General features: G+C 35.0%; 1 protein-coding gene across 2 annotated transcripts in view; it reads right to left on the bottom strand.

Moving 5' to 3' along the window:
- LOC149807806 (phenylalanine--tRNA ligase alpha subunit-like) overlaps positions 1 to 27,521 on the bottom strand; it is a 64,095-nt gene that overhangs the window by 6,644 nt on the left and 29,930 nt on the right. For both annotated transcript variants that reach the window (XM_089970681.1, XM_089970673.1), the window contains exons 5-10: positions 21,262 to 21,354; positions 15,517 to 15,645; positions 11,678 to 11,793; positions 10,305 to 10,389; positions 6,689 to 6,788; positions 3,045 to 3,213 (exon numbers count right to left, since the gene is read on the bottom strand). In XM_089970681.1, the coding sequence (XP_089826807.1) occupies positions 3,045 to 3,213; positions 6,689 to 6,788; positions 10,305 to 10,389; positions 11,678 to 11,793; positions 15,517 to 15,645; positions 21,262 to 21,354 (692 nt within the window). The remainder of the gene's footprint in view (positions 1 to 3,044; positions 3,214 to 6,688; positions 6,789 to 10,304; positions 10,390 to 11,677; positions 11,794 to 15,516; positions 15,646 to 21,261; positions 21,355 to 27,521) is intronic.

Here is a 27,521-nt window from a genome sequence, read left to right as displayed (position 1 = left end):
ATGTCTGAGTCAAGAATTGTATTGAATGTTATGGATGGATGGATAGATGTCATAACAACATACATTTTGCCTTTGAATGGGTGCATGCAAAGAGTTTACCAGTGTTAAGGCATGCTTCTTGTAAGTAAAAGACAGTGGGAAACACAAATTCCATTTGTGGTCTCATTCTAACATACTGTAAGTAGATATAGCAATGAAAAGGACTGAAAAAAAAATACATCATTGAAAGAGACATTTTTGTAAGGTAAATAAGTATAACCAGCCCCAAACATAAGAATAATATTTTGTATTTGTAGGAGAGAACTGTTATATACATTAATTTGCTTTGTTTTTTAGTTTTATTTAATTCAGAATACTCAATATTTTTTGATCTTGTGATTGAACTTTTAGAACTAGGGATTTAATTCATGATACTGATATTTTTTTTAATTTTCAGTTTGCATTCCAGGGAAATAAATTATTTGTTGAATTTTACTGGACTTGGTTGGTTGTCACTCTTTTCTCTTACATAGTTCAAGACCAAAGAGCTGCAACAGTATTCACTATCAAAAATATGGAATTCACCTAAGCTATGAGGTGGCAGCATAGGAGAGTTGTCTTAAACAGAGACAAGAAAGTTTAATGACATCCCATGTGCCTGATCTCATTAAGAAGACATCACATTGAATCCTATCTGTCTGATATCAATAAGAAGACATTGAATCCTATCTGTCTGATATTGATAAGAAGACATCGCATTGAATCCTATCTGATATCGATAAGAAGACATCATATTGAATCCTATCTCTCTGATATCGATAAGACATTGCATTGAATCCTATCTCTCTGATATCAATAAGAAGACATCATATTGAATCCTATCTCTCTGATATCAATAAGAAGACATCATATTGAATCCTCTCTCTCTCATATCAATAAGAAGACATCATATTGAATCCTCTCTCTCTGATATCGATAAGAAGACATCATATTGAATCCTATCTCTCTGATATCAATAAGAAGACATCATATTGAATCCCATCTCTCTGATATCAATAAGAAGACATCGCATTGAATCCTATCTCTCTGATATCAATAAGAAGACATCATATTGAATCCTCTCTCTCTGATATCGATAAGAAGATATCATATTGAATCCTATCTGTCAGATATCGATAAGAAGACATCGCATTGAATCCTATCTCTCTGATATCAATAAGAAGACATCATATTGAATCCTCTCTCTCTGATATCGATAAGAAGACATCATATTGAATCCTATCTCTCTGATATCAATAAGAAGACATCATATTGAATGCTATCTCTCTGATATCGATAAGAAGACATCATATTGAATCCTATCTCTCTGATATCAATAAGAAGACATCATATTGAATCCTATCTGTCTGATATCGATAAGAAGACATCATATTGAATCCTATTTGTCTGATGCTAGCTAGCATCATGTAATAAAAATTCTCAAAAGTCTGGGTTAGTTATAATGATGCATACTAAAGATGCCAACAACTACCAGTATATCCTTGTCAAATAGGAATGTGTACTTTGAATGAAAGAATCTGCAAATAAAAGTAGGAAGAGTTCAAAAGTTCATCCAGCAATTTATTTGAAGTATTTAACCTTACTGATTAAAAGTTATTTTTCTCTGTGATGTACTTCCTAAATTCTTCTTTCCTATCACGTGTCATGCTGAAGCTAATGAAGAAGAGTGTGCAAAGACATTCTTTTTTTTATCTAAGTGTTGATACCTTACTTATCCTATTTTTAATTTATGTATAACATGATTTTTCTCAAGGTTTAATCTGCATAGGTTGCCTTTTGTAGGATGATCTTTGTCAGACTTTCTAAGGACAAATTATGGCACTGAGCAGATGTGATTTTATTTGGTAAATATTTAATTGCTTTTTGTGATACAAAAACATATGTATAATGTCACAATTGAGCTAATCAGACCATATTTCAGTAATCAAAATATGCCAATATTTAATTTGCAGTTTGTCTATACTCTAGCTTTATATATATATATATATATATATATATATATATATATATATATATATATATATATATCTATCTATCATTTCCTACATTAATGCAAGATAAGTTTTGTTTTGCTTTACATATTTTGTTAAACAAAAATTATTGTTGCAAAGTAACACAAAATCTTTTTTTGTTGTACTTCAGAATGGAATATATCCAACATTTTTGGAAGAAAAGTATTTTTTATTGTCTACCAGATTTGTTCTTGCATCAAAATTTAATACATTAAATTCATTCTTCAGTACTCCCCTTCACTAGACTTTCTGTAAAGTCGTCTTACTTTTATCAGCTGATCATATAAATATAAGTGATTAAAGAGTGTGGTGTGATTAGTATGACCTAATTTGCTGCAGTAAAGAACATTTGTGACATTTTGTAAACCATATGACCCTCTCTGATCATAAGAAAATTTTGATTCAACAATAAATTGCAGGAAGTTAATAATGTGTCAGGATAGTAAGGGAAGTAACTCCATAGAAACAGTTTAAGTAAATTTTCTTCATCAAAAAGTAATTTCTGTATCCGAAAGATAATGTAGTTTTTATTTATTTGTTCTAGCTCACAAAATTCTATTTATCTCGTAAGGTGTATAATTTCTGAAGACAGATACTATCAAGTGTTGCATGGCATGATGGGAAATCTTGTACTTTCACGAGTGACAATATGAGGATATATAATTTTACATTTGAAACTAGAAATAAAAAATATTCTGAAAATCATTTCAACAATAATTTTCTGTGTTTCAGGCTTGCATATATAACATAAATTGAAAGCTAATGCTTGTCTTTTAGATGAAAGAAAGAGTGTCAAAATAATAAAGTTTTAGTACCTAGTTTTTTGAAAAATTCATTAATGAAAAACCTGAAAACTAAGTTTCATCAACACTAGAAAGCAAGTGTCAAAAAAGAAAAATGATACCTAGTTTTTTTTAAAATTCATTCATGAAAAACCCGAAAACTAAGTTTCATCAACACTAGAAAGCAAGTGTCAAAAAAGAAAAATCATACCTAGTTTTTTGAAAAATTCATTCATGAATCCCATGAGGTCACCAAGAGTCAGTCCAAAATCGATAACAACTCCCTCAATCTGGTGAAATTCAGCCAGGTGAGTGGCATCTAGGCTCTCGTTTCTAAAAACCCTGTCTATGGAGAAGAACTTTCCTGGTTTGAATGGGGTCTGAAAGTAATATCCATGCAATGTGAATCAGTAAGGCATTTTGAATTTTCCTTAACATGCATGCATTTCCTCTCTCTTCCTCACTCAAGGGCAATGTGGATAATATCTGCCTATTTTTAACAAACTGGTTAGTGCTCTATACATGTATTTCCTGTATGTGATATTTGTAAAGTTTTGGCATCTGTGCTTACCAACCAAATTTTGTGGACATATTGCTCAAAGATGGTGTTTAATGGAAAGAAAGATGACAAGAAGGAAGAGTACCAGAAGGCAAGTATCCTCACAAGATAAATAGATAGTCACTTTATAGGAATTTGTACTTTTCATTAGCTTAAACTCCTGGCTTTGTAGATATAGTCTGGGCAGGCCAAGACTCTGAAGATACAGTCTGGACAGTGTGAAACTTTGTAGATATAGTCTGGACAGTGTGAAACATTGTAGATATATTCTGGACAGTGTGAAACTTTGTTGATATAGTCTGGACAGTGTGAAACATTGTAGATATAGTCTGGACAGTGTGAAACTTTGCAGATATAGTCTGGACAGTGTGAAACTTTGTAGATATAGTCTGGACAATGTTATACTTTGTAGATATAGTCTGGACAGTGTGAAACTTTGTTGATATGGTCTGGACGGTGTGAAACTTTGTAGATATAGTCTGGACAGTGTGAAACTTTGTTGATATAGTCTGGACAGTGTGAAACTTTGTATATATAGTCTGGACAGTGTGAAACATTATAGATATATTCTGGACAGTGTGAAACTTTGTTGATATAGTCTAGGCAGGTTGAGACTTTGAAATATTGTCAGGGTGGGCTGAGACTTTGTAGATATAGTCTGGTCAGTGTGAAACTTTATAGATATAGTCTGGGCAGGTTGAGACTTTGAAGATATTATCTGGGTGGGCTGAGACTTTGTAGATATAGTCTGGGCAGTGTGAAACTTTGCAGGTATAGTCTGGGTGGGCTGAGACTTTGAAGATATAGTCTGGACAGTGAAACTTTATAGATATAGTCTGTTCAGTGTCAGACTTTGTAGATATAGTCTGTTCAGTGTGAGACTGAAGATATAGTCTGGACAGGATGAGACTTTGAAGATATACTCTGGACAGGATGAGACTGAAGATATAGTCTGGACAGTGTGAGACTGAAGATATAGTCTGGACAGTGTGAGACTTTGTAGATATAGACTGGACAGTGTGAGACTTTGTAGATATAGTCTGGACAGTGTGAGACTTTGAAGATATAGTCTGGGTGGGCAGAGACTTGGTAGATATAGTCTGGACAGTGTGAAACTTTGTAGATACAGTCTGAGTGGGCTGAGATTTTGAAGATATATTCTGGGTGGGCTGAGACCTTGAAGATATAGTCTGGGTGGGCTGAGACCTTGAAGATATAATCTGGACTGATCATTACTTTGAAGATATAGTTTGTGCATGCCGAGACTTTGAAGATATTGTCATGGTAGGCAGGGATTTTAGAGATAGCTGCTCTTCACTCTGGGAAAACAGTTTTTGTCTGTTTGTTACCAGAAGGTAAGATTACACTTTCCTGGGGTGCATTAAACATATCAAAATTACACATATTTAAACATTTACAAGCAGCAAGGAGGGGTAACTTGATTTGTGCTAGATTTGCATTTGTATAATATTTGGTTAAAATAGAATTGCAATCAACAGCAAAACCATATACATTAGCACATGTCAATATAACAACAGGGTCACTGTCATAACTTAAATGTGAGGTTTCTGGTAGGCATTGGGAAACAGAGATAACTTTTAACCTTTCAGTTGATTACGGTATCGATAAAAACAACCAGCATATTGTTTTGGTTTGAGTGTTGTAAATAAAACAATTTAATTTATTCAAGACATTCATATAGACATAGAATTGATGAACAGTTATATCTTTTAAAATTGTTAAAAACAAATCTTTTCTAGTTCCCCTGCATGAAATTTAAGAGTTAATTAAAGAAATAATTTTAGCAATTATACATAAGTAGTTTTATCAAATGTCTTTAAATGAAATCTGTGGCCTTCATGACCAGCTAACTAAAGCTGCATGGATTTGCTAAAACACAAATAATATTCAAACATGTATTATTATGTATGTTATTGCTGCAAATAAGAACTATCAAGCCTGTACAAGCATATTACCATATATACTCACACATGTGTTGGCATATAGGGGTCTCTGCAGTTTGTTAGAAGTGGTCAATCAAAGCCAAGCAACATAGACTCTGATCCAAAGATGCATTTTTGTGATGACACCGGGCAATGATCTCTGTTTCTTGCAGTTAGACTCAACTTACAAGTGGGTACGGATGGTATTTACTAAATTTGATGGCTTCATCATTTTACATAACTGACAATTTTGCTGATACTGCAAAGCCCTACTTGAAAGACCACTGTTACTATTCTATGGTCTTAAACTAAGCAACTTAAAGAAGTGAAACCAACAAGTTTTGTAAAATTAAAAAATACATTGTTTGTCTAAGTTACAAAGTGAAAACTTAAGAACTTACTGTATAGTGAATTAAATCCCAGATAGTACTAAATGTTCTATCACAAGTCCAGAAGTTTAGAATGTTCAGATGAAATCCAGTATTGAATGTGCTAATGTACCAATAATCTTGAATGTGCCAATGTACCAGTTGTCTTGATGTATCACAATGATATAATCCAGAATGTCTTTGAATGAATTCATAATAATTGTAAAGTAATGTTTTAGTCAAAAAAGTCAATGAATGATTTGCAATTCCAATGAAAAATTTAAACTAATGATTTGTCTCAAATTATATATATCTGAACACAACAGTGAAAGAACTTTGCAGAGGAATGAATAATTTTGTTTCTTCCTTATCCTATATACATACATGTATATATATATATATATATATATATATATATATATATATATATATATATATATATATATATATATATATATATATATATATATATATATATATATATATATATATATATATATTTCATTTGACAATAAAATGCACAGAATATGAGTCATTTTAAATGAAAAATTCCATCAACTTGTGAACAAGTTCACTTCTAGACCATTCTGTGTTCATAAATAAGGTTTGGCATCAAAAGTCGCATTGAAGTAAACAACTTTTAAAAAAAGGACAAAAGTCAGGTGGACAGGACCCTTAGTCAAGACAATAGTTATATAGGCCAAAACACTACCCTTAATCATGGACAAAGGTCAAGCTCACAATATAAATTAAATATACATAACACCTCTGTTTTGTAGATGAGCTATCATTTAAGACAACTGATTCTCACATCAAAGATAAATTATGTTATACAAGATAACTAGTCTTGAAAGACAAAATATTCTATTGAGAAAAAGGATAGTCTCTCAAAAGAGGATTTACAGTATTCTTTAAAAGTGATATAAATACTCTACTTTAAAAGGGAGATAAATACTCTCCCTTAAAATGGAGATAAACACTATACCTTCTGTGCTAATGCATACAAAGTTCTAGCAGTGTTTGCAGTAGTATGGGTTCTAAGAATATTCTTCTTAGCTTCTTCAATCTTCCATTCATATCTGTACCTACATTTGAGTAAAATAAAAAACTTGTGAATTAAAACTTGAAACAAATGAAGAAGAAGACATTTTAAATGAAGTTTGATATAAAATGCAATGCTATATAAGTTCAGTAAAGGTATTACAAATTAGATTTTACCATATTCATTAACATACAACATTTTTCTAACTATGTAGAGAGGAGGCTCACATTAGCTACTGCATCTGATTCCACTGACTTTACTCTATTTAGGATTCTAAGCAAATATAGTATACCCTAAACTACTATTGTACTGTGGAAAGGTGGATGACTGGTTATGTGACAGTATAATGAAAACAGTACATATCTCTTTCAGGGAATGTGAGTGAATCATGTGCATGATGGGACTGCCAATGAATGAAACTTTCTCAACAAGAGTCCCTTGACAGGAATGAAACTCTACTTGCCAAACATAATGGCCATGAAGCCATGATAATACTGCTCTGCCAGTATAGTTCTTTTATCTACTGAGTACATGTAACCATTTCAGACATTACTGAGAGACTACAGCATACCAACTGTGTTGGAAAGAATTTTTCACATGTCAAGATAATTGTAGCACACACTGTTTGGTCATAGGGTTTGATCTTGAGCCTGCTGTCTATGCATAGGGACTGAACTCATCCACATGGCTAAATACTGTATATATACACATTTATAAAACAGATCCAACTACAAACTGCATTGGCCCAGACCTGTCACTATGTGATGTGCTGCCATATTTGGGTTAATGCAGTTTGTTAGGATGTGACCGGTAGAACAAACAAAATAGACCCTGATCTACCAATGCAATATGCAACTTCAAATCAGGGACTATGTTGTTTCCAGTTGGACCCAACTTATGAATCAGTATTATAGGTATATAATTAATGTTTTTTTCAATTAAAAAAAGAATCTATATTATTGAAATTACAAGGTATTCTTCAGATATATCTACAAACTTCAGAATACTAGTATGATAAATGAGACACTCAAATCTGTGTTGATACTTATATAACCTGCTCATTAAAATGTGCAATTTTTCTACATGCAAATCTTTCCACAACACACCTGCATATATCTTAGACACTTACCTCTATTTGATAACAACCATATCTAGCACAAAATTCATACTAGCCACTACACATAGGGTTGTGGTCTTCCACATGGTTGTACAAGTTATCAAACTTAGGACTTCATCAGGAATTATCATGTGCATATTGCCAAAAGTTCTTTTCAGCCAAAGGTAACTCAGGGGATGTGAGAAATACTGATAAGTGTCTGAAATATACACCTATATGTTGTGGACAGGATTGTCTGCAAACTGTTCTTCTAGTTTATGAATAGGTGCTCTCATACCCACAAATTATCCATCAGTATCAACACAGATGTAGGGGTCAGATTTAACAACAAATGATCTGTCAGTATCAACACAGATTTTGGGTATGATTTACCCAGAAACCATCCATCAGTATCAACACAGATTTAGGGTATGATTTACCCAGAAACCATCCATCAATATCACCAATCTATTGTAACAACTTCTCCATAGACCAGTCTATTGTAACACCTCCATACAATAATCTATTGTAACAAATTATCCATAGACCTATATAGTGTTACACCTCTCCACACATCAATCTACTGTAACACCTTCTCCATACAATAATCTATTGCAACACCTTATTCATACAAACATCTATTCAGAGAGAGAAGTTACAGAAATAATTTTAACATGGCAATTGCAGTCATTAAATTACATCACTTTGGTATGCTTATTCAATTGTAACTAACCACATATAGCAAAAATTATTTCAATGAAATCTCACATGTCATTATAACTATTTTTCAGGAGTAAAGTTAACAAGACCTTTAATATAGCCACCATAGTAGCCATGTTGGATGTTTGATTAGCACTATCATTTTGGAACCAATTATATTTCATAAGAAGCAGTTAAGTGAAAACCCCATGTTGATATGACAATCAATTCAAGATGAGTAGTCTAACACACTATTAATATGACTGCCATGGTCCTGATACTGATATGACAATCAATTCAAGATGAGTAGCCTAACACACTATTAATATGACTGCCATGGTCCCCATGTTGACATGACAAATCAATTCAAGATGAGTAGTAGACCACTCCGGTGGCTAGTGGTTAGAGCATCCACCTCGGATGCAGCAATTCGTGGGTTCGATCCTTGGCCGCGTCATACCAGAGACTTACAAAATCGTACTAACAGCTGCCTTGCTTGACGTTCAGCATTAAGAGGTTAGTGTTAGGACTGGTTGGTCTGGTGTCAGGATAATGTGACTGGGTGAGACATCATGTTACATGTCTGTGGCATGATGCCCCAGTGCCAGACATCACTATAAACTGCCACATTGCAGACATTGTAGTGATATGACTGAAAAATTGTTAAAGCTATGTTAAAAATCAAAATCACATCACAGCACAACACACAAGATGAGTAGCCTAACACAATATTAATATGACTGCCTTGATCCCCATGTTGATATGGCAATTAATTCAAGATGAGTAGCCTAACACACTATTAATATGACTGCCATGGTCCCCATGTTGATATAACAAATCAATTCAAGATGAGTAGCCTAACACACTATTAATATGACTGCCATGGTCCCCATGTTGCTATAACAAATCAGTTAAAGATGAGTAGCCTAACACACTATTAACATGACTGCCATGGTCCCCACATTGAAGGTCAGATTGGTACCATTTTTCATCTCAATCATTAAAGCAGTATATGAATATGTCACCATTTAATTATAATGTATGCACCCAGTCTAACAAACTTAAGTACTAGACAACATAAAATGGGATCAGTCATTGTTCTATTAGCAATGTTTAGTATTGACTTTCTGCTCTCACAACCACTACTAATATACACTACTGCTGGAACTATTGGCATCATAACAATCAGAATTCACTGTCATATCTATTTTTATTTTGCTTTTATATTGTGAGAAACATTTCAACCAATGTGAGTTATATTTAGGCAGACGTTCATGGGTGGTAGATGATGTCACGAGATTAAAGCATACAAAATTCTGTTGCTTCACATGTGAAGTTGTGTTTTTTTCAGTATGCTTGCATTTGGTAATGGACTGAAATAAATTCAAAGAAATTAGTCAAATAATGTTTTCATTTGCAAATGAAATACTAGATTACTTGCTGGGTGACTTAAAGGGAGGATAACTGTTGTAATAGTTTGGGTTGCATGTGTTTCAATTTCTCAATCGTTTTTTGTTTGGTTTTTGAGACTCAATAAAACATTTGTGTGCCTCTTTAGACCAAACAAAATAACTAGTTTTACAATCTGACAACATTACAGAAAATACAGTTAATTTCTTACAATAAACCAAAATTTAAAATGACATTAATAGTGCAAACAAATATTTGTATGATAGCAAAAGCTACAAAGTCAGACCTTTCAGCTCATTATCATGCACTGTGAATACTAGCTAAAATCAATGACATCATTAATTCCCCACTTACCCCTGTGACCCATAACCTCCCTTTTCATGGACATTTTTCACTTTTTCTAAATATTCCATAGGAAATTTACTTGCCATTGCTGGATCTGAAACAACATATTACATAAGTCAGCACCTTTTTGGATACAAAAACTCTTTTGAAAATCTATTTTCCTTAGATTTTTTTTTGTCAAACCCTCTGAAAAGTAAAGACTTCTCTGTTATTTAATCAGTATTTAAAATAAAAAACACAGAACCTGAAATAATGTAGCAACAGAATGGAAACATTTTAATGGAAATTATATTCCACACAAATAAGGACTTCTAATTTAAAAAAAATAAAAAAATATTTAAGACGTTTACAAAATTAATTTATTGTCATAACAGGCTAGCTAAATATGCACAATGTGCAGACCTAAAAACAAAATAAAAACTCTGAATTTTCTGCCCATGTTTGCAGTAATAATATATATGTAAATGACACAAAATTAGAATAGGTCATTTACATATTATAGAAAAGAAAATCCTTTCCTTTGGACAATTTGTTTCTCTGTACTCACGCTATCAAGGTTTGACTAAAAAATAGTTTCAAAATTCCATGTCCGTGTCCAAAAGTCAGAATAACATATCCCCAAATCATGAAATGGCATGAAAATCTAATCAGATCACTTCACATATGGACAAAAAACATGTCTATACATTTATTTTGGTAAATGCCACATATTACTGTTAATAATGTTTGCAGTCAGAAACACAAGATATATACAAATCAGGAAACTGGTGTCAAAATGCAACATCTTTCCTAGTTTCATAAATCTAGGTATTATAGGATATTTCAAAGATGCAAAATATCTACTCAGTCACAAGCTGAGCACAAAAAAGGTAAGCTAAGGTATAATGTGAAATATAGGCCACAGTAACTTTATTTTGATGCAAGAGTGTTGTACTAATAGAGATGCATACACTCATCTAGTTTGATGATTCTAAACAGAGGCTGAGAAATAAACTTAAAACAACAAAGTTTATTTGACATGAAATATGGGTCACATTGACCTACTTTTGTGCTTGGGCTGTAGTACTCTTCAAGATACATCTCCTCACCATGTTTCATGCTTGCAGGTGTGGCATTAAATTATGTATTGTACAAAGAACAGGAGCAAAATTCAAAAGCTTGACAGTATGTACAAGTCATGTACATATCTGTACAAAGTTAACCTCCTTCCCCAGGGGTTGGTGTGGGAGTACATTGGTAAGTGCTTTCTCTGTGCAGATGTTAATGCCAACACCAGAGCTAGTACATCATTTGCCTCTCCTTTAGAGAGGAGAACTAAACAGTGTGAAAAACATTTGAAAATGAAACATCAAGAAACATAAGACAAAACACAAAAAGCAAACCTGAGAGGAAGAAAGTGTCATGAGCATCTCTGGCTGGGTGTTGCTGAGGCTGAAACAGTGTATCAAAGTTCCAGAAGCTATTTTCTACAAACTTGTTTGTTGCCATCTCAGAAAATCTGAAGAAAACATTTGAAATGGAATGTAAGACATGTTCAGTGACATCTTGCTTAAAAAAATAAAGGAGAATGTTCAGTGGCTGGAATGGACAATGTATACCTTCTTGAGAACCCCTAATTGTCTCCCTTTATGAAATTTTATTGGTTTAAAGAAACATATGTTTGATAGAACTCCAAAATATTAAAAAGTTTAGTCAATGATTATGACAAATTTCATGTAATTTTTATTAAGACTTTTCTGATGTAATACAGTATGTTTTAGCGCATCAATAGAGTTAGCTTATTACTTCCCAAAGAAATATCTACGACTGACAGCGAATACAAACTAGTTTAGCATGTCTAGTCATCAATAAAACTTGGACTAATATAGCCAACACATCTTTTCTTTTTGTGAAAAATGTTTCTATATTCTCATGCTTCCTGTGGGAGCTGTGCTGGCTCCATGGTGGTTAACATGCTGGACTCATGACAAGCATTTCACATTAAAAACCCTTCCACTGGACTACTCTGGGTCAGCTACCATGGTGCACTCCTGGGCCCTAATGTCAAAGGCATATGATGGAAGATGCACATAAAAGAAAAGAAAATGTTACCCAAAAAATGGGCCAAAAATGCTTATTATCTGAAAATCTCAATCTTTATGGCATGATGAAACTCTAAAAACTTTAATTCAACTCATCCAGCGATTTTATGAATGTTGGAAGGGGAGAATCAAGAGTCCCAAGAGGTTCTGAGATCACTTAACTAATTGACATCTGATGTCCAAATAAAATACAAGCTGCTTTTGTTGATATGGATGAAAATCTGGAATTTTTTTGGTTTGTTGCTATTTAATTAAATACTTTTTAGTGGAAAATTTCTGTAGTCAGCATCAGGAAAATCTCATGGTCTGGATATATAAATTATTGATGGTAATTAAATATGGAAATCTTTTCCCAATAAAATCATATTGGTTTGTTGTTGTTAAGATGTATTCTAAATACAAAATGTCAATTTAAAATAATTTATGAGGACTGGCATTTAATATATGAAATACCATGTAATAATGCATCATGATGTAATAACATAAAACCAATAAATATATCAGACATTTTGTTATGGCAATGCCATTTGTATGTATTTACTAGCTTTCATTGGGTTTCACTGGAACAAGAGAATCATGCATTTTGCTCAAGGTCACAATACAGAAATTTCATTCTAAAGCTTGCATACATTTAACTGTTTTCCAAAAAGTCAATAATTTCCTTCATCTACTCAAAATGTTACTTTTTTCAAAACTTCACCTTCAAATTACAGTCTATTCAAATTAATCACTATGGTGTATAAAATATTTTTTGCTAATTTAAATAACTTGTTATATTTAAATTTATGAATCATGTATTCTGAAATTATTGTTTTAATCTGTTTTAATTTTTATGCAAGTGGGATAATTCAACATAACTCCAAACATGTAATCCAAATAGTATTCAGTATAGGTCATGTCCCTTGCTTTGCTTGGCAAATTGCCAAGTACGTTTTTTTAAATCAACAGTAGCCACAATTTAATGGTAGATTAGCATACTTTATACAAATTTTAAACCTCTCTGTCTGGATGCTTTCTGTTCCAATTTTTAAAATTCTTTTGAGCAGTAATTGAAAAAGTCTTTAAAAGAATTTTTATTATTCGCAATGGCAGCTATATCTGATGGTAAATCAGCACCTTTTGAACAAATTTGAAAGAGCTTCATGCCAGGATGCTGTCTGTAAACTTTGTTCAGATTGTTTTAAAGATTTAAATATCTTAGTAATAACCATTATATTTGATGGTGAATTGGTTTCATTTTGATCAAATTGTAAAACTCTACGCCAGGATGATTTCTGTCAAGTGTGGTCAAATTCTGTCATAAAGTTATGCAGAAGTAAACATAAATAGCAAATTTGAAAAGATGACAAATGATAGAAATGGACTTGACAATTCCCATTAGCACATTTGTCTATAAAAGATATATTTTGACACATAACTACAATGATGTATGTATCTTATGCTTGTTTGCAACTCCACAATTACCCTGATAATATTTCTAATTTATACTTTTTATTCATTTGTTAATTACACATTATTAAATTTCAATTACTAAGGTGAATCATTTTGTCTGGTTGCATAAATTGCATTCTAAAATATCTTTTTTGTTTTATCTCATTTGCTTACCCTGTAAATTCAAACCTGTGATTCTCCAAATCAATATCATGGGTTACTTCCCTTGTTTTGATTGAGATGAGTATTTTCATGAAAAACAAAACTGATCATGTTGCAAACTATTTGAGAGCTATTCCTAACCAAGCTGATTGCATTAATGTCCAAATATCTCATGATATAACTTGATGAGTTAAGTCTCTTTATCATAGTACTAAATTTAAGTAGTTTTGTTGAAAATTGCTTTCCCTCTTACAACTGCATGTAAAATTAACCTTTGACCCAAAATTTGATGTCTTTTTTGTCCTAACTGCAAGCTATCCACAATGTCTGGTCAGAGAAGGTGGTAAAGAACTCAAAATGTAATACAGAAACTATTTTTCTTCTCAGAGTTGCTATGACCTTGAGCTATGACATTAAAATATGTTTAATTCTTACTTCAGTTCCTAGCTATTTGGAGAAATTGGTAAATGTATCTGGTTACGCAAATCAAGTTATTGTGTGGAAACAGTTTTCATTTCTTTAGTCCATGTGACCTTGACCTTGGACCTTTTTTCAGACAACAGATCAATAGGCTCTTCCTTGTCCGCACCACTCCTGTGGCCTAATGGTTAGAGCATCTGTCTCAGATGCGGGAGGTTGTGGGTTCGATCCACAGCTGAGTCATACCAAACACTTACAAAAATGGTACTAACAGCTGCCTTGCTTGGCACTCAGCATTAAAAGGTTAGTGTTAGGCCTGGTTGGTCTGGTGTCAGGATATTGTGACTGGGTGGGACATCATGCTGCATGTCTGCAGCATGTCTGCAGCATGATGCCCCAGTGCTAGACATCACTATAAACTGTCACACTGTAGACATTGTAGCGATATGTCTGAAAAATTGTTAAGGCCATGTTAAAAATCCAAGTCACACACACACACATACACTCTTCCTTGTCCCAAATGCAGACTACTTCCACAGCCTGGCAACAGTTGATAAGAAAAAACTTACGTTATTTTGAGGAAACAAAACAAGGAACAGTCAGACAGATGAACTGATACATGTGCATGCTGTTGGACACCATGGTACTCTTTGCCTTGGGGCCACAAGTGGTCGAGTGGTCTAAAGCGCTCTCCATTATGGATCACTACCATCTCACCTCTGTCTGCGTGGGTTCGAGTCTAGGATTCGGCTAATGTGGGTATGTGAGAAAGCTTGCCAGTAGCTTCTCGTGGGTTGGTGGTTCTTTCTGTTTTTTTTCCTGGGTTCTTCCTCCACCATTAATACTGGCCACCATGTATAGCCTATTGTGTGCTGAAAAATGGTGTTAAACCCTACACCAACAACAACCCTTTGCCTTATGGCTGGCATGTGAAAACATTCAGTAAGATCATAGGAACAAGACAGATGGAGGCTGAGTATGTTGTTATGAGCATGTGTTTATGTACATATTTAAATGCACACTAAGGTCACATGATGCTAACTTTGACATCTTCTGAAAATATATTCCTTCTTCTTCATCTTCACAAAAAATTTTAAATGCTATTGAAACATCAAGTCAAAACCAACCCCATCTCCAAAAAAATCTGCCTGAATTCTGATCGCACTTTCAGTAAGGGATGCAGATGTCCACTTGCAGGCATCACCCCAAAAGCCTCAAAGTTGTACTGCTTGAATTGTTTATTCTTCCATGTCCCACTGAAAGTATATAAATGTACATTGATAAACAAAGAAAACAAGAGTAACAAGAAAGAGACATTATTCTCCTGCCCTATGTTTAATAGTCCCATATCTAGACATTAATAGGGTACTGATTATTGACCAGTGCATTTCAATGACCTGGGCTTTTAATCAAGGAATGCAGACTTGAACTAAAGTTACTGTGCAAAAGCCATTATTGTCTTAGTAGTCATACCATGATTGTGACATTTGACCTTTAGACCCTAAAAGCTTGAAATGTTTACCCCAAGTACATGATATGCACTAAGTTTGGTCATGGAATGTACTCTAAAACAAAAGTTACTTCACAACAAAACCTATTTTGACACAATCAAATGACCTTGACATTTAATTTTTTACTCCAGAATAAATATGCATGTTTCGTACATTAAATGCAAGTCCTTTGCAAACTTCATTCACAAGGTTCATGGTCTAGAACTTAGGTTTTTATGTGAAAATCTAATTTTTGTTTTTTCATTTACAGTGACTTTGACCTTCTGACCCTAAAATCAACAGGCTTCTTTCTTATTAGTGAAAGGTCCATCCACAAGTTGATGAAAGTACATTGTTAAGAGGCCGAGTGGTCTAAAGCGCTCTCCGTTACAGATCACTGCCATCTCACCTCTGTCTGCGTGGGTTCGAGTCTTGGATTCAGCCTATGTGGGTATGTGAGAAAGCTTGCCAGTAGCTTCTCGTGGGTCGGTGGTTCTTTCTGGGGTTTTCCCGGGTTCTTCCTCCACCATTAATACTGGCCGCCATGTATAGCCTATCGTGTGCTGAAAAATGGCATTAAACCCTAAAACAACAACAACAACAACAACAACAACAACATTGTTAAGAACTGAAATTTGTGTGCAGAAACTTCAGCTAATTTGATTTTTCAGCCACAGGGACATTGACATTTGACCTTTTGACCCCAAAATTGACAAGCTGCTACCTGTATCCATGTGTGAGCCAGCAATCCTCAAGGTCTATTCTAGGTCTGTAATGTAGAATAAACATATTGCATGGAAATCATATTTCTTGTTGCAGTAACAACAACCTTGACCTTTGACATTACCCTTTAAGGCTTCCTCCTTACAATAAGTGTTAAGTCATCCACAAAGTATAGTCCTTATCTGTGTTAAGCATCTAATGTTATGTGGGAGTACAATTTTGTCCTTTAAGCCATAGTGGCCTTAACCTTTGACATTTTGAACCCCTAACTGATATGCTTTTATTCCTACCCTAGTACACACAATCTACAAAGTAAGGTCTTTGCTCTGTGATGTGGAACTAATGTTATTGTGCAGAAACCATTTTAATTATTCAGTCTGATCTGACCTTGAACTTTGACCCCAAAACCAATAACCATCTCTTTTATCCCAATTGCAAGCCTTCCCCAAAAGTTAGTAATTGTAGCTGGCAGAATCCTCAACTTATTCTGCACATGCAAAACAGGGACTAGATGGTTAGGTGTACATACTGACATCATAAAATGGTACATCTTGCCTTATGTGTTGCATATATAGAGTCTCTGCAATGGCACAAAAGTGTCATCAGGTCATCTGCATATGCATAGAAACAGGTCTATAAAATTTAAGCTGACTAGATCTCATGTGGTTTAGTGCAAACCTGCTTGGAAGGTTCCCAGCAAAAAGGTAAAACTCTAAAAATGTAAAGCAAAATATAAACATTGCTCTAATGTTACAAATTTGTTGTTGTTGTTGTTGTTGTTGTTGTAGGGTTTAACGCCATTTTTCAGCACACAATAGGCTATACATGGCGGCCAGTATTAATGGTGGAGGAAGAAACAGGGAAATCCCCGGAAAGAACCACCGACCCTCGAGAAGCTACTGGCAAGCTTTCTCACATATCCACATTGGCCGAATCCGAGACTCGAACCCACGCAGACAGAGGTGAGATGGCAGTGATCCGTAACGGTGAGCGCTTTAGACCACTTGGCCACTCGGGGCCCCTTACAAATTTGTAATAATTACATTTACATGAACATGCACACAAAAAATTTCACTCTAGGCTGACACTCGAAGAAAACAGAGCATTGACAGCAAAGCAAATCCCAATAGACAATTAATTCCATTGTGAGTGAGGACACAAAATGTGAGTGAGGACACAAAATGTGGGCGAGGACACAAAATGTGAGCGAGGACACAAAATGTGAGTGAGGACACAAAATGTGAGCGAGGATACAAAATGTGAGTGAGGACACAAAATGTGAGCGAGGACACAAAATGTGAGTGAGGACACAAAATGTGAGCGAGGACACAAAATGTGAGTGAGGACACAAAATGTTTTACTGCTTATATAATAATGTGAAAGTAGTGGTGATAAAAGTGATGACTAAATGATGACTATTGATACAAGTATTCAAATTCAAGACCACACATAATTGGCATGATCTAGTTTAGGAATCTCAATGAACAAGCAATGTTTGTGTTGGCTTTACACGTATGTGTGTTCAGATAGATACCGTTGAAATGCAAAAGAAAAGAAGATTACATGTTTCATACATGGAGGCATTCTCTTCATTCAACTGAATGTCAATAAGATTAGCAAGAATACGTATATTTTTGTTTCTGTGGTAAGTACGTATATTTAGCAATTAAGATACAGAATGTGAAATGAGCTTGTTGTCATTGGTGTACAATAGAAGATAGATCTATTTCCACATTTTCAAAATTTTTTAGTGCATCCTGATATTTAAATCTAGCATTAAGTCTGTTACTAATATTTTTCATTAATTAAATAATTATTTCTTTTTTCAAATGTTGCCTAGTTTTGGCATTTCTATTTTAATTAGAAGTTTCACAATTAACATCATCCTTTCGAATAATATATAATTATGTTCTTCATCTCAAAATTGTTAAATTTTTAAAATAAATTAATACATGTAACATTTTTTTCCAATATTTGCATGAATTGACAACTGCTAAGGACCTGTAAGAAAACTCAACCTCGCATTTTTATTTAATAATTTCTATCTTGATAATTCTTCAATGGTAATTTCTGTAAACCACATTACTGCACCTCATGCTTATGCACATATGTGACTAGAATGTTATAAAAGTGAGGATGTATTTATCTGTTATGCATGTTACAAGTGAATACATCATTTGTATACAGTGCATGACAGGTGACATGCAAATAAGGTGGCAGATGGATATTGCTGGATACACAGCATATTCAACAAACAGGTATGCTAGATACACAGTGTACTCAGCAGACAGGTATGCTAGATGCACAGTGTACTTGACAGACAAGTATGCTAGCTACACAGTAATCAACAGACAGGTATGATAGATACACTGTACTCAACATACAGGTATGCTAGATACACAGTGTACTCAACAGATAGGTATGCCAGATACATAGTGTACTTGACAGACAGGTATACCAGATACACTGTAATTGACAGATGGGTATGTTAGATACCCAGTCTATTCAACAGACAGGTATGCTAGCTACACAGTGTACTCAACAAACAGGAATGCTAGCTACATAGTGTGCTCAACAGACATGTATGCTAGCTACACAGTGTACTCAACAGACAGGTATGCTAGATACACAATGTACTCAACATACAGGTGTGCTAGCTACACAGTGTACTCAACAGACATGTATGATAGATACCCAGTGTATTCAATAGACATGTATGCAAGCTACACAGTGTACTCAACAGAGGTGTGCTAGCTACACAATGTACTCAACAGACAGGTATAGGATCAATGAGACAAGACAGTTTTATTTGATTATCAGTCTTGCCATAACATGATGCATCAAGCTATACTCAAAATTTTTTCTCCCAATAATAGTATTGTAATTTATTTTGTTTTTTTTCTTTCAAGAATTTCACCAGAAGATGCCAAGAATTTCAAAACAATTTTGACACAATCCCCAATTACCATTGTCATTATGGATAATTTAAGAACACATGCCCATTGTTAATTTATTCAAACCATAATTACCATTGTCATTATGGATAATTTAAGAACACATGCCTGTTGTTGATTTATTCAAACCATAATTATCATTGTCATTATGGATAATTTAAGAACACATGCCTGTTGATAATTTATTCAAACCATAATTACCATTGTCATTATGGATAATTTAAGAACAGATGCCTGTTGTTAATTTATTCAAACCATAATTACCATTGTCATTATGGATAATTTAAGAACACATGCCTGTTGTTAATTTATTCAAACCATAATTATCATTGTCATTATGGATAAGTAATCTCAACCTCATTACAACATGTTTAGAGGCTAAATGAAAACAAAATCTTTCTTTTTTGGACTTTGTCCATTTTTGGTAAAGCTTTTGAAACTAAAAAAACATATAATAAATCGCTTGTTCTAATATCCATTGATTAACAATTTACACCAGTTCTTAATTACAATAATACAGTCTAGGTACTCCTATCAGTTAGAGTTAATTAGAATGTATGGCTTCTGCTGTACTAAATGGACTTTATAAAAGTCCCGATTACATAGTATACTGACCAAGAATGGATAGAGGCATGTGTTACTGCTGATAGATCCTTTACCATAGGATGACAATGCTTTTCAAGTCACATGTCTTGACCCTTGACCCCTCTTGGCACCTCAAAACACATTTTGTCTGAACTTCTGCCCATCCCTCTGTCTGAGAATATGGCAGGTATGCTGTTGCAATATCAATGGACACCTCATGAGCATATTAATTTTTTCCACTTGATCTTGTGACATTTTGCTGCAAAATTTCTGATATTTTCTGCACCCCCAAACCATAAGCAAATCATGCATTTTTCCTTCACAAGTATATTTATATCCTGTTTGGATTTCAGAATGATGGTTTTGTACCATAAAGACTGGAATCAAATTATTTGAAAGCAAAGTGATCAAATTTGTAACGTATTCTTTGTTTGTGGTAGCCACACAAGATTACACACTTGCCAGGCTTGTCACAGTTTCTATGCATTACAATTAGAGGGTTGAGTCAATGTAAAGTTGCTATTCTCTTTCACATATAAAATAAAATGTCAACCCATTGAGAGTAACCTATCAAAATATATTACAATGTATGGTCCTCTATATGGAAAATTTGCATATTATTCCTACTTTAAATGCACTTTTCATACAGGGCCTTGCTTTTATAGACTGGCATCAACCTGGTCATGAGCTAAACCCTGATACATATCTTATGTTAGTAAAGTATCAAATGTACCTCACTGTGACCTTCTTTCATTGTAAGACTGAAGTAGAAATAGAGATGAATCCAGTTATGAAGTGTCATGATTCAAACATCAACAGCACCCAGTAAATAACATTTCAGCACAAAATTAAGACAAAGTCAGTGAAGTCAGTGAAGCATATCAGATGATAACTGAGGTTATAAAAAACACAATAAAGCACTACCAGTAGCCCACATTGTTGGGTGCTTAGATTATAACAAAATGTAGGGCACATTTGATTATATTCTAATATTCAACTGGGAGGCAAGCTCCATGTTGTAACCTTTCTTCCATAAATATGCAGACAAAATCTAGCTGCACACAAAATTATTTATTAAGCATGAAATTCAAAAAGACGATTTCGAATGTAAAAGACATACCTTGTTATCATTTCGGGAGTTAACTCATTTTCCTGTCTCTCCACTTTCAGGGTGAAATTTGGTCCTTTACTTAGCAAGTAAGATGTCACTTTCCTGAAAAATAGAAAAGCTTGCAAAATTAAGGACAAAACTTTTTCAACATACTCAGATTGATTGTCTTAAATTGGAAAAATAAATGAAATGATTTGTTAAGAAGAGTCCCTTGAAGAGACTAACACTCTACTGCTTAAAAAGAATTTCCAGGAATTCAAGATGAGTCAATTTCTTTTGTCCTTTATTCTTTTTAACTGCTGAATATTAAAATTGTCTCTGATATTCCTTTGAAACTCCATGTTACCAGATTCAGGAGCAAACCTGTTTTCTTATTTGTCAGATTTTTAATGTTCACAAAATACCCGTAAGTGTAAAATGAATTTCTTTCTCAAAGTCATGGTTTTGAACCTGGATCTGGATGGAAAATGACATGATAAAATCAGGTTGTCTCAGACAATATCAAAATATACCCACACCCTAAGTTTGGTCAAATTTAGAATTAAATATTTGATTTTGAAGAAAAAAAAAGAAATTAAATGTGGCATCATTGAAAGTTTAAAAACTAAGTCAACATCTTTGACTTTAAAATCAAAGTCAGATTGATCACAATCAATGTATTTATTGGAATTTACATTAAAATACACATAAAATACCCATAAAATACACTTAAAATATACATAAAATACATTCCAAGCTGTCAATGTATTTGTTGGAATCTTACCAATCCAGTGGCTTAGTGGTTAGTGCATCTGCTTCTGCCATGGGAGGGTCGTGGGTTTGAACCCTGGCCAAGTCATACCAAAGACTTAAAAAATGATACTAACAGTTGCCTTGCTTGGCGCTCAGCATTAAAAGTTATTGTTAGGACTGGTCAGCCTGGTGTCTGGGTATTGTGACTGGGTGGGACATCATGTTACATGTCTGCAGCATGATGCCCCAGCACTAGACATCACAATAAACTGCCATACTGCAGACATCAAAGCAGTTTAACTGAAACATTGTTAAAGCTACATTAAAAATCCAAATCACACACACACACTCATACTGCTGGAAATTATATGTAACTCAATTCAATGTCTGGTCCAAAATTTACTTGTATATCAACAGGTCTGGTGTTCAGAAGTTCAGTGAAGCATGAAAACACAAGCAATGACTTTGGACTGTCAGACCCACCACATTTTCATTCAGAACTAATTAAATATTGCAAAGTAGAGTTGTGGTGAAATTCCATGTCAATGCCAATATTCATACTGGAGGAGTAGCCATAAAAAGATTTTTGAAAGTGCTAACTTAGCGTCATACTTGAGAGCAGATGAGCATCATTTTCATCAAGATTAGCTGGATTTTATCACAAAAAGGCCAGGACCTGTCTGATGAGTCCATGATCGATAAATATGTCACTTGGCCCCAAAGCAAAGAAGTTAGCAATTGTGCTGAAGTATGAATTGCTTCAAAATGTGTCCTGTCAATATGGCTGTCCATTCAGCAGGAGTAGTGATGACACACTTTTAAAATGGACACTGCGGCAATCATATTTTATCTCAGACCAGTGCCATTTTTATCCAGGACCAACCAGAATTCATAAGAAGACTTTTAGTGGAATTCCACATTGATATAACCATTTGTTCAGCTGGAGTAGTGATAGCACAATTTTAAGTAGGTCATTGTGACTGTGATATTGGATGTCAGATCAGTACTATTTCCTTCTAGGACCAACTAACCATTGTGATTGTGATATTGGATGCCAGATCAGTACTATTTCCTTCTAGGACCAACTAACCATTGTGACTGTGATATTGGATGTCAGATCAGTACTATTTCCTTCTAGGACCAACTAACCATTGTGACTGTGATATTGGATGTCAGATCAGTACTATTTCCTTTTAGGACCAACTAACCATTGTGACTGTGATATTGGATGTCAGATCAGTACTATTTCCTTTTAGGACCAACTAACCATTGTGACTGTGATATTGGATGTCAGATCAGTACTATTTCCTTTTAGGACCAACTAACCATTGTGACTGTGGTATTGGATGTCAGATCAGTACTATTTCCTTCTAGGACCAACTAACCATTGTGACTGTGATACTGGATGCCAGATCAGTACTATTTCCTTCTAGGACCAACTAACCATTGTGACTGTGATATTGGATGCCAGATCAGTACTATTTCCTTCTAGGACCAACTAACCATTGTGACTGTGATATTGGATGTCAGATCAGTACTATTTCCTTCTAGGACCAACTAACCATTGTGACTGTGATATTGGATGTCAGATCAGTACTATTTCCTTTAAGGACCAACTAATCATTGTGACTGTGATATTGGATGTCAGATCAGTACTATTTCCTTCTAGGACCAACTAACCATTGTGACTGTGATATTGGATGCCAGATCAGTACTATTTCCTTCTAGGACCAACTAACCATTGTGACTGTGATATTGGATGTCAGATCAGTACTATTTCCTTCTAGGACCAACTAACCATTGTGACTGTGATATTGGATGTCAGATCAGTACTATTTCCTTCTAGGACCAACTAACCATTGTGATTGTGATATTGGATGCCAGATCAGTACTATTTCCTTCTAGGACCAACTAACCATTGTGACTGTGATATTGGATGTCAGATCAGTACTATTTCCTTCTAGGACCAACTAACCATTGTGACTGTGATATTGGATGCCAGATCAGTACTATTTCCTTCTAGGATCAACTAACCATTGTGACTGTAATATTGGATATCAGATCAGTACTATTTCCTTCTAGGACCAACTAACCATTGTGACTGTAATATTGGATATCAGATCAGTACTATTTCCTTCTAGGACCAACTAACCATTGTGACTGTGATACTGGATGTCAGATCAGTACTGTTTCCTTCTAGGACCAACTAACCATTGTGACTGTGATATTGGATGCCAGATCAGTACTGTTTCCTTCTAGGACCAACTAACCATTGTGACTGTGATACTGAATGTCAGATCAGTACTATTTCCTTCTAGGACCAACTAACCATTGTGACTGTGATACTGAATGCACTGGTCAACAGTGAAATCATTACTGACTTGAAAAGGCCCTAATCTGTAGTATTTTGGTGTGCCGAACACGAATATAACCGTGAAAAATTTGTATTGGCTCTCGTTTTGAAGATATTCATATACCTCATTTTCTATGTTTCACTGTGTAAATTTCTCCAGTAGGACTGCAGCAACATCCGGAATAATGATGTAACATTGCATAATACCATCATGCTCACATCATCCACAGTTGATTGCATCATTTTCTGATGCAATGCAATACTAATGCCATGCGGCTGCTGAAGTAAGTTGACGTCAGCAGTGTACTAGACATGTGTAGGCCTATTATACTAATGCCAGGCGGCTGCTGAAGCTGACGTAAGCAGTGTACTATATAAAGCCCAATCAGATAGGTTCAGCATTTAAAATATTTTAGACGTTGTGCGAGACAGTTCAAGCTACTGTTACATAAAACTTATTATTTTATCCATTTACGTACAATAAAGAACAGTAATGCCTCGAAAGTGTGTTAATACCGCGGACAATTTTTGCTATATTTGTGGGGAAGTGACATTTGCCAACCAGAAGAAAAGTATCAATTCTCAAGTGAAGAAGGCATATCATCTTTACTTCGGATGCAAGGTTGGTGACCAAGACAAGCCTTGGGCTCCGCATATATGCTGTGCTACATGTACAACACAGCTTTCACAGTCGTTGAATTGCAAAAGGTCATCAATGCCGTTTGCAGTCCCAATGGTGTGGAGAGAGCCAAGCAACCACCTAAATGACTGTTACTTCTGCTTGGTTCCTCCTCTTTCCGGCGGAATAACGAAGCGAAAGAAGTCGAGAATAGTCTACCCAAACATTCCGTCTGCATTGAGACCAGTTCCACATGGTGAGGGACTTCCTATTCCAGAACCTCCAGCAGAATATTTTCTTGATTCATCTGACGAAGACAAAGGTGAGTCGACCTGTTCTTCTCCTGGTCCATCAGCATGCAGTGATCCAGATTTTCACTGTGGTGCATCATCAACCCCACACAGAATAACACAGGAAGAACTAAATGACCTGATTCGTGATTTGGACTTATCAAAGAACAAGGCAGAATTGCTAGGATCAAGACTCCAACAATGGAATCTTCTAGAAGAAGATGTCACAATTACTGCATATCGAAAGCGCCACCAGCAATTGGAGCCTTTCTTCAGAAAGGAAAGTAATCTGATATTCTGTTCCGATATTGAGGGCCTCATGAATGCTTTAAAAATCACTGATGACCCACAAGAATGGAGACTATTTGTGGACTCTTCGAAACTGAGTCTCAAGGCTGTGCTTTTGCACAATGGAAACATTCTTCCATCTATTCCAGTAGCGTATGCTGTCCACATGAAAGAGACATACGATAACTTAAGGCAGCTACTGAATTCCATTGAGTATAACAAGTACAGCTGGCACCTCTGTGGTGATTTGAAGGTAGTTGCCCTTTTAATGGGACTGCAGCAAGGATATACAAAATACATGTGTTTCTTATGCGAGTGGGATAGCCGAGCAAGGGAAATGCACTACATGAGGAAGGAATGGACTCACAGGCAGAATGTAGCCATTGGAGAGAAGAATATCCAACACCCAGCTCTGGTTGAGGCTCAGAAAATCTTGCTACCACCCCTTCACATCAAACTAGGTTTGATGAAGAACTTCGTGAAAGCCATTGACCGGACTTTGCCAGCATTCCGATACCTGCATGAAAAATTCCCTCGACTCAGCGAAGCAAAGATTAAAGAGGGAGTTTTTGTGGGTCCTCAGATTCGAGAGCTTTTCAAAGATGACCGGTTCAACAACTTGCTGGAAGGTGACGCGAAACAAGCATGGAATGCTTTTCGCCTAGTTTCTACAAACTTCCTCGGAAATGTTAGGGCAGAAAACTATAAGGAACTAGTAGAAGACATGTTGATGAAGTATAAGAAACTTGGCTGCAATATGTCTCTAAAGATTCACTTCCTTCATTCCCATTTGGATTTCTTTCCTAGCAACTGTGGTATTGTTAGTGATGAACACGGCGAACGTTTTCATCAAGATATCGCAACAATGGAACAAAGATACCAGGGAAAATGGTCCACTACAATGCTGGCTGACTATTGCTGGACACTCCTCAGAGATGCTCCCGAACAGCTGTACAAGAGACAGGCGAAGAAATCTAAGATGTAGTCAATGACTTGATTTTTTATAGGTAGGCTATTACAGTTGACCTTTTACTATTGGAATGCATTTCGTTATGTAAACATTAATTTCTTGCAGATTACAAAAAAACTAGAGCCAATTTTGCAATTTGACTGTCATATTCATGTTCAGCACATAAAAATTGATAAGAATTGACTAATTTTATTTCAGTAACATGACTTTTGTAAAAATTTGTTGTCCAGTGATGTCAGATCAGTACTGTTTCCTTCTAGGACCAACTAACCATTGTGACTGTGATATTGGATGCCAGATCAGTACTGTTTCCTTCTAGGACCAACTAACCATTGTGACTGTGATACTGAATGTCAGATCAGTACTATTTCCTTCTAGGACCAACTAACCATTGTGACTGTGATACTGAATGTCAGATCAGTACTATTTCCTTCTAGGACCAACTAACCATTGTGACTGTGATATTGAATGTCAGATCAGTACTATTTCCTTTAAGGACCAACTAATCATTGTGACTGTGATATTGGATGTCAGATCAGTACTATTTCCTTCTAGGACCAACTAACCATTGTGACTGTGATATTGGATGTCAGATCAGTACTATTTCCTTTTAGAACCAACTAACCATTGTGACTGCAATATTGGATGTCAGATCAGTACTATTTCCTTTTAGAACCAACTAACCATTGTGACTGCGATATTGGATGTCAGATCAGTACTATTTCCTCTTAGGACTAACTAACCATTGTGACTGTGATATTGGATGTCAGATCAGTACTATTTGCTTTTAGAACCAACTAACCATTGTGCGATATTGGATGTCAGATCAGTGCTATTTCCTTTTAGGACCAACTAACCATTGTGACTGTGATATTGGATGTCACATCAGTACTATTTCCTTTTAGGACCATTACTAAGACATACTATGAAATCTTTCAATAAAAACCTCTTGTCAATATTACCAGCCATTCTGGAGAGGTAGCAATAACATAGTTTAGGATGGCATGATTGTGGTGG

This window comes from Sinohyriopsis cumingii, chromosome 1 (assembly GCF_028554795.1).
Source record: "Sinohyriopsis cumingii isolate HCF-2022 chromosome 1, ASM2855479v2, whole genome shotgun sequence".
Lineage (NCBI taxonomy): Eukaryota > Metazoa > Mollusca > Bivalvia > Unionida > Unionidae > Sinohyriopsis > Sinohyriopsis cumingii.
The sequence above is the reverse complement of the archived record's forward strand: the minus strand, read 5'-3'. Positions and strand labels throughout refer to the sequence as shown.